This window comes from Montipora capricornis, chromosome 1 (assembly GCF_036669925.1).
Source record: "Montipora capricornis isolate CH-2021 chromosome 1, ASM3666992v2, whole genome shotgun sequence".
Taxonomy (NCBI): domain Eukaryota; kingdom Metazoa; phylum Cnidaria; class Anthozoa; order Scleractinia; family Acroporidae; genus Montipora; species Montipora capricornis.
Window position 1 is genome coordinate 3,553,673 of NC_090883.1, and position 12,500 is coordinate 3,566,172.

At 40.6% G+C, this 12,500-nt stretch overlaps 2 protein-coding genes across 5 annotated transcripts in view; one reads left to right on the plus strand and one right to left on the minus strand.

Annotated features, from left to right (window-relative positions):
• LOC138040403 (biogenesis of lysosome-related organelles complex 1 subunit 1-like) overlaps positions 1-2,400 on the minus strand; it is a 7,360-nt gene extending 4,960 nt beyond the window's left edge. The window contains exons 1-2 of the mRNA XM_068886162.1: positions 2,255-2,400; positions 566-638 (exon numbers count right to left, since the gene is read on the minus strand). Coding sequence (XP_068742263.1) covers positions 566-638; positions 2,255-2,315 — 134 coding nt within the window. The 5' untranslated portion in view covers positions 2,316-2,400. The remainder of the gene's footprint in view (positions 1-565; positions 639-2,254) is intronic.
• A 2,004-nt stretch (positions 2,401-4,404) lies between these two features.
• The window catches only part of LOC138040747 (lysosomal cholesterol signaling protein-like), a 41,544-nt gene continuing 33,448 nt past the window's right edge, over positions 4,405-12,500 (plus strand). Inside the window, exons 1-2 of one of the 4 annotated variants that reach the window (XM_068886651.1) lie at positions 4,405-4,527; positions 11,388-11,488. The gene's annotated coding sequence lies outside the window, so the exon portion shown is untranslated. Of the gene's footprint in view, positions 4,528-6,074; positions 6,573-11,387; positions 11,590-12,500 lie in introns of those variants that run through there. The other 3 variants (XM_068886488.1, XM_068886574.1, XM_068886726.1) reach the window with 3 other exon arrangements.

Here is a 12,500-nt window from a genome sequence, read left to right on the forward strand (position 1 = left end):
GGCGAGCGCTCTCACCAATGCGCCATCCCTGTACCATTGCAAAATTGTCTGGCATTAGAGTAAAATCAATGAGTGGCTATTTTAGATGAGAAAGGTTTAAAGGGGACATAACTTTTGAGTGGACCTGTAGATGTTGTTACCACTTTTTGCCTTTAAATGATTCTTCATTGACAAGGAGTCAGGACGCTTTAAAGCATTCAATCACATGTGACAGTCTCCTTGATGTCTCCAAATTACTCACTAACATTAGACATCTTTGCCGAGTGGAATCATTAGGAGAACTGCATTTTAATGCTGCATAGCTATCCACCGTGGAATCACCAAACACCAAACTGAAGTTCAACTGCAGGATATCCCAGGATGTTTGCCAACATTATTATTAACTTAGTATAGTTGGATGTCAATTTTTGCAATTTAATTGAATTGTTTACATGATTCTTGTGTTGTACCAAGGTTCATCACTACACACTAAGTGCCAATTCAAGAATGCCATTAATGTTAATAAAAGCAAGTTGATATTAACTCTGTTCCACTGTACATCAACAACAAACATGACTGTTCTTACCCTATGTTCAGAGTATCCATCATTCTGTATGTAAGTCTTGAAGATGCTAATACAGCCTCTCGTCTCAGCCGTTCTACAGTGAAAACAGCATTGTTTTCATAGTTTGGCATTTTCTATTACATAAGTTCAACTTACTTATAGCAGAGCTCTGGCGCGCAAAGTGCACCAGCGGAGCACCATGGGTAAGGTTTTTTGGGTAATTCTATCGATGCGAGAAATTTTGGTTATGACGTCATGTACGTCCGCCCATACAAACAGACGTCATGTACATCCACCCGTACAGACTGTGAGTGTGGAGGTGGGGAGGCAGGACAGTCTCCGGCCACGGGAATGTTCGAGCATTTTTCCTTGGCGGGAATTCGCGTGGCAGCATTGCATTGGCAACCCACATTTTTCTGACAGGAAATCACATTAGTGACGAGCACCAAGAGAAGAGGTGACAAAATTTGAGAAATTCGAAGCAAAGAAATCCTCGAGAGAAGCAGAGGAAGGAGAAGAAGAGAAAATTTCAATGAAAATCAACTGTCATACTGTACAATATTAGCCCTCAGAAATAAGCCCTGTATAATACGCCCCAGGTTTGGAATTGCACCAAATCCTTGAATAACAATCTGATCTCTAACATATCATGTAGTATGAAATGTTTGCAGCTTGAATTGACTGAGAATTCCGCTGGAAACTAATTTTTTCTTTTCAGGCAGCATTGACATCAACATGGAAGGAAATGTAACATTTTTCAACTTTTTTAGGTAAAACAACAGTCTATACTTCTCAGACATTTCAGTCAACGCCAAGCTGGTCGGTACAACAACAAAGTATTTCCTGTTACAACAAAACATTCCAGTCAAGCGTTAAAAGCTGATTTTGAATTAGGAGATAAAAATTAATGCAAAACTCAGTCACTCACAATAACATTTGTTGTGCAAGAGCAGCCGCAGAAGCACTTCTAGAGCTACTGGTAAAGCATGGTCGGTCTTTTGCAGGAGTTGACTCTGTGGTGGGCTGTTCATTTCATTTCATTGCAGAAAAACCCCTCAAACATCGAGAACGGGTGGAAAAATGAGGCATCCTCGAGGTCTTAGAAAATGGTGTCCCTTCGGATGACCCAAGGGTAAGAGCAAGTTTAACGTGATTTTTTGATTGACTGCTTTGACTTCGTTTCTTGTGCCTCAGAGACTGGAAAAGTATTGACTTAACCTGTTATCGTTTCGTTTTGTTTGTAGCAAGCTTCGATTGTTTTTCTCAATGCAATATCAAAATAAACGTTCTTTTTACCCCAATGCTTGATATATAGCAACACAAGTGAATTAAAAGACATTTTTGATCATATTTGCGGCTATCAATTGTGCTGGTGTTTCTTTTCCGCTGGAACTTACTTTTGCGGATCAAGTAGTATCCGCAAAAATTAAACCCAGCAAAATCCGAGTGTTATACACGGTATTTACTTAATTGTGCTTCGAAAAAACTTGCATGTAGTGGCCCTAATCGGCCATTGCAGTTTCTCCCATTAGTGTCTCAAAACAGCCATAAACCGAATATATCATCTCGATATAATGGGCAAATTATACGGGGATAATTGTCAAAAGGGGCGAATTACCAAGTACCGATAGGCAGGTATACCGATTTTCAGAAAGGAAGAAAGCTATAAAATTATGTTGCCGTACACGCTACTGGCTACACGTAAAGCACCTTGTTTTTCTCGGTGAGCAGCTTGTCTCGCCTGGTGCTCCTTGAAAGCACGGGAAAGCATCTTAATCCAGCCAAAAGAAAATCCCGAAATACGAATTTGTGATATGTTGAAGTCTACTCCATGTTGTTTTGACTGGAGTGGAGAATGGAATCTTACATGACGTACTCGTGCATTCTCGTCCTCAGAGCCCTTCGTTTCTTTTGGTCACGAGGGGCTCCGGGGACGAGAATCAGGGTAAAAATTCCGTTCATTCCGTGTCCAAGTACACTAAATGAAACCGGGTTTGTGCTGGCGTCTGTCACCTTGCTTTTTTGTTTTTTCGCTTGATATAGGAAGATACCCACAAAGGTTGACGTATAGCGCTTGTATGGGAGACTGAGAGGCAGGCTCCTCCGACTCAGTCACTCCTTTCTTCAAGAATGCAATCGCCTGTGGTCATCATACGCAGACATTAGTAGAAATTCTCTTAGTTGGCAAGTGATATTGAGTGATGGTTTTAGGTGGTTTTTTCATTTAGTGTACTTGAACACGGAATTGACGTTGAGTACTGTATTGCATAAGGAATTTTAAGCGGATTTTTCAGCGAACAACCCGGTTTACCCGATGTGGGCAACACATCACGCATGCGCACAACCATTTCACCCGGTCAATTAGCAGTCATGGACAGCTGTTTCGGCCTTGCTGGGCCTCATCAGCATGGCGTAGATAACACCTTGTAGTTTTCTTATGGCTTATATTTGAATTTCAAAAAAATTGTAACGGCAAATCATTTAACTTCTTGAAGAAGTCAGTCCGTGCCTGACGAAATATTGGTAAATCAAATTTCTATATACCCTCACAGCCGTACAACCAGCCGTGCAGTATTATTTTGTAGCTAACATACCACGCATCAAGTGTTGGCCACAGTGGGTTGGTGTTAACGTGTGTCACCTTGCTTTTTTTGTTTTTGTTTTTTTTCTATTTTAGAACGCCACGAGTTCTTTGGCTTTGCATGCGCGCACTGTTTAGAATGGTTCATTCAAGAGCTAAAGCCTTCCCTTAATGTCAATATTAGTAGTGAGAAGTTATTGCTGTCTCAGCTATTACTCCTCATTATGTCTAGATACGTACTGCTGCAGATCATTTTTCTCAGTCTAGGTTCCAGACCCCTAATGTTTACGATGTATATATAGTTTTCAAAAATTGTAACGCTCACTTTTGAAAATGTGTGTTGACTAGCATACGAAACGTTAAGTTTTATAAAAATGCGTTGGAATACAATGTTTATCACCGCTGTTTGGGTTATTTTCTGAATCAAGTTATCGTCAAACGAAGACAAAAATAGCAAAAACAGTGTATGAAAAAGTAAATTGACGTAAATGTGAGTCTCCCGCTGAAGAGCTAGTTCTCGACTGCTCGCAGCTGGCCCTTCTGAGTCGGTCGAACCGCCCACTTTGGTCACGCAAGCGAACCGAGGGGAGAATGGTGATAGAGATAGATATAGTTCTAAAAATAGTAAGGTATGCGTAAAGGTTGACTCAAGGATATAGTGCCTTGGGAGGCTCCTAGTCATGGGATCCTGGTCGAAGAGATTAGAGACCTTTTGATCGGACAACGAGGACGACTACGAGTGCGAGTTTTTCGTACTGAGCATGCGCATAAGGTTTGGAGGCAGACATTTTTCGAAGTGTGTGTGCTCAGAACGGAAAACTCGTACTCGTCCTCGTCCTCTGATCCTCTTCCTCAGAGTCCGCTTTTCTTTTGATCAGCACCAAGAACACGGACTCTGGCCACAGCCAGATATACGCGCAATCGTGGTGATGGTATAATGTTGTAACCGTTGACGAACGTGATCGTTTCAAATTTTCGAGAATGCGCAGAAGAACCGGAAGCCCGTGATTCGTGGGACGATTTGCGGACTTCCTGCTTTGGCTGGGGCCAGAGTCCGTGTTCTCGGTGGTGAGCAAAAGAAAAACGGGCTCTGTGGGCGAGAATGCGTCCGAGACTGAGTCGTTCTTTTTCTGACCGCTGATCGAGAGGACGAAGGTTCTGGAAGGTTCTGGCATTTCCCATTCTCGCGTTTGTTTTGGTCGCGTGTTCGACGAATGCCTCGGAACGTGCGCGTACACAAGATCCGAAGCATTGGTGACAAGATAGGCAACTTAAAACACTTTGCCTCTTGAATCTACTGCGCACGTCTTGCCGTTTATGACACGCCGTCATCGGACAAGAAAACTAAGCAATTTCCATAAGCTGCAACGCCATGATTTCTGAGAAAGACGAAAAATGCGATGTGAGTATTTTGTGAATCAACAATCCTTTTTTCCTGCAATTCTTATCAATTTAGACCTAGGAAATGTTGCAATCGGTCCAATCGGTGATATCGTTGCATGCAGTTTCACTCATCAAATGCTGCTACTTTTTGTACGAATAGTTTACATTTAAAAGTGTGCAACTATGTTTTTCTCTCTATCACGGTAGCAACAGATTCACCTATCTGTTGTCAAATATTTTAATGTTTTCTCTTTTCATGGTCTGCACAAGTCTCACTTAAGCCGCTGTTACACGTTGAAACTTTTAGCTGAAACTTGTGTGCAACGGCGTTGCGAAACATTTTTCAGTAGACGTTGCACCGTGTAACAAGGTCGCGAGACAAATTTCACGAAAAGTAGAACCGCTTTCTACTTCTGGAACGGTCACAGCAATCGCACTGGTGATAAAAACAGTAGTTTCCCCGTCAAACACCACTTTGTGAAACTGGTCTTGCTCGGCCTTGTTACACTACGTTGCGTAAGCCAATCAGAAACCAGCTAACGCCATGTAAACAACATTTCGAGACCAGTTTCAACGTTCCCGAATGAGTTTCGACTTTTTATGTTACACAGTGCAACGCCTGCTGGCACTTTTTTCGCAGGGCCGTTGCACATGAGTTTCAGCTAAAAGTTTCAACGTGTAACAGCGGCTTTAGTGCTCCAGCGCTGGCGACTAGACACTTAAAATAAAGTTCCTTTCTTTTCCTTTCCTTTACTGTAATTTGCCTTCCCTTCGTTGTTAAACTTAATGGATTCTCTAATAGAGTGGACTGAAAGCCATAGACTTTTTCATATGGCAACCAAATAAAATATTCTTCTATTTTAATGCTAATAAGCCTTTCTGGCTTCGCTACGACCAGCAAATTTCAAAACAATTTTTGTTTCAAAACGAGGGCAGTAGCCGCCTAACATAAGTACGAAAGAATGTAAATGTGGTCGCCATTATGAAAGTGGTCTTTAAAGAAGTCATGGCTTGAGAAAAATTCGTACCAAACACGAAGGAAAACTGTGCAGAGATTCGCTATAATATATGGCAAAAGATCAGAAAGATAGCAGGTCACAAATGAGATCAGCAGCAAGTCTTGAACCGAAACCGAAAAGCTTGGTCAGTTTAAGACTTACATTTCGATTGTGAAATTGAAGAGGAAAATGGCTGTAAAAAAACTTCGGGTAAACCAAGAACTTTGGCAAGCGATGAAGTTCCGGGTTTTTTTCACACTGAACTGAGTTGGGCTAACACGGGAGTAAACTCGATTTCTTGGACGTTAGACCCCTGGTACATTTCGCAGAAAAAAAATCTGAGTTTCTAGACGTATTTCCTTCCAGGAAAGTAAACAACTCGTCGTGTGATATTAATTTACGGTTTACTCCATTAAAGAAATTATCTGATCTTTTTAAGGAAGCCAGTTTAGCAGGAAGATGACCTAAATATCAGGTTTAATTTTAGGCAGGGTGGCAATGTTCACAAGGCCCCCCGGCTGCCATCCCGAAACTGGGAAGGTCCCATTTGATGACGAAATCCGATGACATCCGATATCGACTTCGTGTTTATGGCGGACGAGGAAATAAGCACAGAAAACACCTCCAATTTGTCTCTTGTCAAAGATGCAAACCTGAATCAACCAAAAACCAGTAATTTTCCACCGGAGTATAATGAAATATCCAAGCAGCTGTAAACCTCCTTTTTCACGGATGGCTGGTTGTAACGATAACTGCCTGACATCGCTTGGCAATCCATCTCAGCCTTATACCGGAAATTCTTGTCTTCATCATTCGAATTCTGAGAAATTCTCCCAGTAGGTTGACTAAACACTGCATCGAAACGCATTCACAGCATTTGCAAAGTTCTTGGATGGCAACCAAATTTAATTTGCAAGTAGTGAGCTGTTTGCTTAAAAAAGTTTTTTTCGAAGAGTTCAGGAAACACCGCGGAAGCCTTTTAAGTGAGTATCAAGAAGCCAACATGCCCAGCCGGGAGATTTTCTTCGTTTCAAAGCAAATGAGGCGAGTTGGGAACATTGGACAGGTAAGAGTGTTCTTCTTTGTAGAGCTTTTATGATGAAGTAACGCACGACCACGATATTATTTTATCGTTCAAGTTATGTATGAGATTTCGGACAACCCTAGTTTTTGTTGTGAGAATGGTGGGCAAATGAGCCCTGACTGAAATGGTGAAATTAAGGATTTTTAAATTTCAGAGTAGAATTGAGAATCTGTATTTAAATCGTTTCCCCCGTAAGAGCATATCCTCTTATATTCTTCATTTTAATATATCTTTTAACAAGAAATTGCTATCAAATACACTATATTTTGACCACGCCGTATATGAAAACAAGTTGCCCGCAGTTTAAGGGAAGCAGTCAGATTCTTCCGAGAAGAGAAGGGGTCAGGCTGTGTCATTTGACTTGACAAAATCAGGGGTTTCAATAACTTTTCTCAGAAGGGGCTATAGCGATTGTGGAATAGGCGGCTGTGATCGCACTGAGCATGAACGCAAAAACGACAACCCGCACTCGGGCAGACAGACGTTGGTTTTACATTGAAATCCGTGGACAACATGTTACCCCTCATTGAATCTTTAATATCGAAAGACTTCGATTCCGCAGGCATAGTATCGTAGCCAGAATGCACAAACTTGGTCAAACTTTTATGTGACAGTCTGGCTTCAGTTGATGTCCACACCATGCACCTTACTGGAGATGTACGTTTTTGTGGTTATTACATTATTGCGGCTAATTTACTTAAGTCAGGTGGCGTCGGAAGCTAATGTACTTTTGTCCTAGCGAGGTTAGAAAGCGAAAACGTATTCACAAAAGCACGACTAAAGCTGTCATCGACCCAAGGACGAAAGCGATTGCGGCCTCTTCGCACCAAAATATAGATAACACAGCAAGCTTATTGGTTAGAAAAAGTTGAACCTAAAGCTCAAATTGAATTCCAAAGCGTAACACATTCTCTTCTGTTATTGTTCTTCACTGAGTCATCCGGTGGTCTATTGTCGGCCCTTCAAAAAGTCATTAATTATTGTTTCGCTCAACAAAACGAGCACTGTGATTGGTTGATTCTTGGTCACGTGGCCCTGATCAAATTCAAATGTATCCCGACCGGGATACAATTCCGCAGTTGTTGCCCGCTCCGGATGTTTTGCTGCGATTGTTGTTAAATATATAACAAAGCATTTAATGTCTGGTCCCTCGGGAAACTAGTTAGTTTTGTTTTCGCTCGAGTGCTGATGTTTCCCTGGACTTCATCTCGGGAAACATAAGGACTCTCGGAGAAACAAAACTAATTGTTTCCCTATGAACCATATATTAAGTGTATAATATTTCATGAGCCTACTATCCTATCAAAAGACTGAAAATCAGTCTCGTGTATGTATTTTTATGTCCTTTATAGCCGGTGTAGACTGGTGGTCATCATAAAAAGCTAGTATAGGGTTTTGATTTTGCTCTCGGAGGAAATCGGGGTTAAACACAGAAAAATATCATTGAATTAATAATGAAAATATGATCTTTACATTAAGATCACTAGTGACCTTTAAAAAAGCGCCAGACCAAGTAACATGGATCATTAAAGATGCATACCTAAAAGTAAAAAAAAAACACTCTCGAAACAAGTGGCAATTTAATCTTCATACCTATCCTGAATGATCACGTTTGCTTAACGTTCGTTTCCTTGATGTGTATTTCCATGATATCCGCACGGGCCTAAAAAAAAACTTTAACATCCGTTTGATGACAGGTTGACACAGCTCTGACTTACAGTAATCTGACCATGCCTTGGTTTCCTTGTCACTTATCGGCCCGAGCAGCAGAATATTCGCTTCCACTAATCTTGAAGACATGTTCCGGTTGTGCTCAGTCCTAAAATCTAGTCCTTGAATGATCAACATGGCATTCTAATTTGCCTCACCTTATTTCCGGGTGTTTTGTCAAGTCCACGTGCATAGTACGCCTATTTTCCCTTTTTGGATTTTTAAAAATTGATTTCAGCGTCTTTAAAGAACGGAGAAGAAAGTGCTGGATTCCGAGTTGTAATGACATCTAAAAATGGTTAGACTTTTTAGTCTTTTCGGATGAGGACGATAAACCGCAACCTCGTTCTCAGGGTCTCTCAACGACAATGGAGGCAGAGAAGAGAGACCCTGGGAAGGAGGCTGGATACACCGTAGGCCCCGTCTCCGTGTGAGAGCGTAAAAGCACCCACCCACTTTTCGCAAAGAGTGGGGTATGGACTTCTCGGTGTTGGTCGTAATTTCATGATACTCTGTCACGAATATATGCAAATGAGTTAGACAGTGTAGAGAACTGTTCCTGCTGTAGACAGTGTAGATAGCTGTTCCCACTGTAGAAAGTGTAGACAGCTGTTCCCACTGTAGACAGTGTAGATAGCTGTTCCCACTGTAGACAGTGTAGACAGCTGTTTCTACTGTAGACAGTGTAGATGGCTGTTCCCATTGTAAACAGTGTAAATAACTGTTCCTACTGTAGACAGTGCGCCTACAGTGTACAGTGTACATGACGGTTAAAGGATAACGCATGAATCTTATTTGCATATATTCGTGATAGCGTATCATGAAATTACGACCCCGGTGTTGATCGAAACTCCTGTGATTGCGTTACATCTGGATGTAACGGCTGAAGTGACAGTTTTAGAGCTGGAACGAGAATTGTAAGCGAGGACGCTGTGAGAATAAATGAATTAAATCGAAGTGACTGAAAGGAATCTTTCGTGAGTTTGACTGTACCCTACAAGTTCGGTACAGTGTTGTGGTCTGTCCTCTTTGGTATTGCAGTGTAAGAGAGCCGGAATTAATAAAAACTGTATCTTCCTCTCTACTTAGTTAAGTTATCGTATCGTAAAAGAGGATTGTGTCAATCATCGAGAGCATCATATTTTCAAGTTCAAGTTCAAGTTTATTTTCAAAAATTAAAGTAAATTTTACAATGAACACTGCACGCGTATAGCAATGCTAATCGAAGCGCGCAGTGTAATCTAGAGACAATGTTAAGACAAAATAAAACCTCAGAACACACATTGAGCCATTTATACACAATAGACAGACTGAAGAAATGTTGCATAGTTGTTACAATGTTATTAAAATAAGTGAATGCAAAAAAAAAAAAAAATCGAGGAATTATAGGATGTTTCAGCTTGTATAAGCAGGTTCAAGGCCAGGAAAGGAACTTCTCGAATTCTGTCTAACGAGAATTGCATAGAGGAAAAACAACACCACCGCTGACACTGGAACCCACCGTTTTTTCTCTTTCGAAGGAAACCATAAGCAGTCACATCCATAAATCCGTGAAAGACAGGTTTTTGAAAACCAACCAAGATGGTCTTCTCAAGAAGGAAGACTTCTCTAAGTTGTCATTTTAGTTTCATACCCAGTAAGGAAGGAAGCCGGTGTCCTGATGAAGACTTAATGAGTAACAGCGACAGCGGAGAAGACGACATACTGATCATAAAGACGTCTATAAAGGGAATCCTCTTTATACACCTGCCGTGACAAACGAATAGAAAAGATTACTTGAAGGACACAGGAATTAAGGAGTGTTTTGCCGGGATTTGCATATGCGATTTTGAACGCTCTTCAAACCTATAAATTATAGAGAGATAGAGAGAGATAGATGGTTTATTGAATCACTTCGCAGACTCACAGCTGAATTATTTTAATTTTACAATGGAACTATAATAATAACATACAATAATACAGTAATAATCAATGGATAATAAGACTGAAATTTAAAAATATTTACAAATACTTTAAAAATACTAAAATTTACGAAAATTTAAAAGTTCACACAGATTTGTCAATAATTAGACCATCGCAGCCATGGCGTATATGAAGGAGTTCCTTGCCCGATTAGTTTTCAAATCGGGCACATAAAAACTGCGCTGTTCTCTTAAGTTGTAACTATTGCGGCTGCGAGTTGGAGGCAACAGGTTTCCAATCTTATGATTTGGGTCCGAAAGGATGCTGTTAAAAATGGTGTTACAAAGCTGATCATGGTGTTCGCCCAGAGGTAAAATCCCCAAAACGTCCAATACAGTGTTGTAGTTGGGACCTGGTACTATAATCGATATGGCACGTTTCTCTAAACGTGCTAGTTCTTTTTTAAGATAATGGGGAAGGGTATGGTATAAGGCAGGTATAGCATAATCAATTATAATAATTGACCTAATACATGCAGTATAGAAAAGCACTAGGTCATCAGGCGGTACCCTAGCCCGTTTAAGCTGCGCCAGAAAATACAGCCGCTTGCTGGCCTTTTTGATTACCTCGTCTATATTAGCGTTCCATGAGAGGGAACTACTTATTGTTACACCTAGCAACTTAACACTGTCCACCACCCCCAGTACATTAATTGCGCCGACAATCACTGGATCAAAGTCAGTTGGTTCCTTGGCAAAGAAGATTCTCAGCTCTTTACATTTATCAGCGTTAAGGTCGACTCTGTTGAAACAGGTGTTAGCATTGAAACAGGGTTGAGATAGGTGTTAGCATCGATCCGTTGACAAGACGTCCCATAAAAAAAGTGAACTTTATACGTGTTGTCCGATCTTAATAATTATGCCAATCTCTAAGTTATTAAGGTAATCAACTGCCAAGAAAAGGAATCCGGCAATTCAGTAACAAAATCAAATTATATATTTTCCAGCAAAACAGTGTCTTCAGAATCCCCCGCGTGGTCTAAGAAGTTTCAATGATGATGATTATTATTACTATTAACCACGCGAAAACGCTTGCTACACAGTGACTTACGCAATAACTGCGACTACAAAACAATGAAATAGAGAGTTTCCTTACCGCCTGACCCGGTTTTCTTGTTTTGTGAAGGTTCAAATTTTCATCTGTGATTTCCACCGTGACAAATGATGGGCATGATGGCAGAGATGGCTTGCAAAATCGACCAATGGTGTGACGCTTCACAAGCACAAGTATGGGTCATGCAAGTTGCGAGTTATAGCCAAAGAGAAGATGATATGAAGAAACTGGTCAATTTGAAAGATTGCAAGCCTAGGGATGGGAATCTAGTAAGGTAATCTACGTGTGCGTTCGATTGATCCTATTCCGGAATAAGAATACGTGGGGTGATGATTTAAAACGGTGTGTTTGGCGTTTTGAAGCAACAAGAATAATAAAAAGTATGCGTAGTGTAAAATAGCATTTAGCAAGGGTTTGACAATTTTAACGTGAATCTCTGAAAAACAAAGGATTTATAACATCTATTCCCTGCATTCCTATTCCAGAATACGGTCAATAGAATGCACCCAACATAAAAGTTGGTTCCTGCCGTTAAACGGTTGGAAATGAACTGGTAGTTAATATATAAGAAAATGTTTGTGTGACGTCATCGTTTAAATTTTGTTTCGAATCTCCAATATTGAGTGTTTTGGCTTTGATAACGAAACAGATAAAGTCTTAGCCATCAAAAATGTAATTTCTGACGTTTGAGTGATCTGGGAACGAATTAGTCAGAAATTACTATTCTCTATTCTGAACGTACGATCGAGAGGCTTTGGTTCGGTCATGTTATTTGGGTGACTATTTAGGGTTTTGACGGGTGATTTCTGTCATTCTGCGTCAGTCAGTCCTTCTGGTGGCTTTCCTTTTTTTGTTTTGATTATGGTAGGGTAATGCAGGTAATGTACGATACCTTTCCCACGAGGTTCAGTGCCACTGCATAAGACGAGGAATGCGTTTCCACCTTTTTTGGCCACAGATAAGGAGTGGTTTTTTGGTGGTTTTTCGTATCTGACGTGGTAAATATGTTTCCATTGTCTGTTACCAAAGAAATACCTCGCCATATTGTTAGTCTCTTCGTATTAAGGTTACAACGTGGAATTGTCAACGTGTAGCACTTGTAACCATCAGATGGCTGACCGTACTCTCCTAATAATTTATTTCATATTTCATTCCTCTTGTTAGTGGAGTCAGAATCTGATAAAT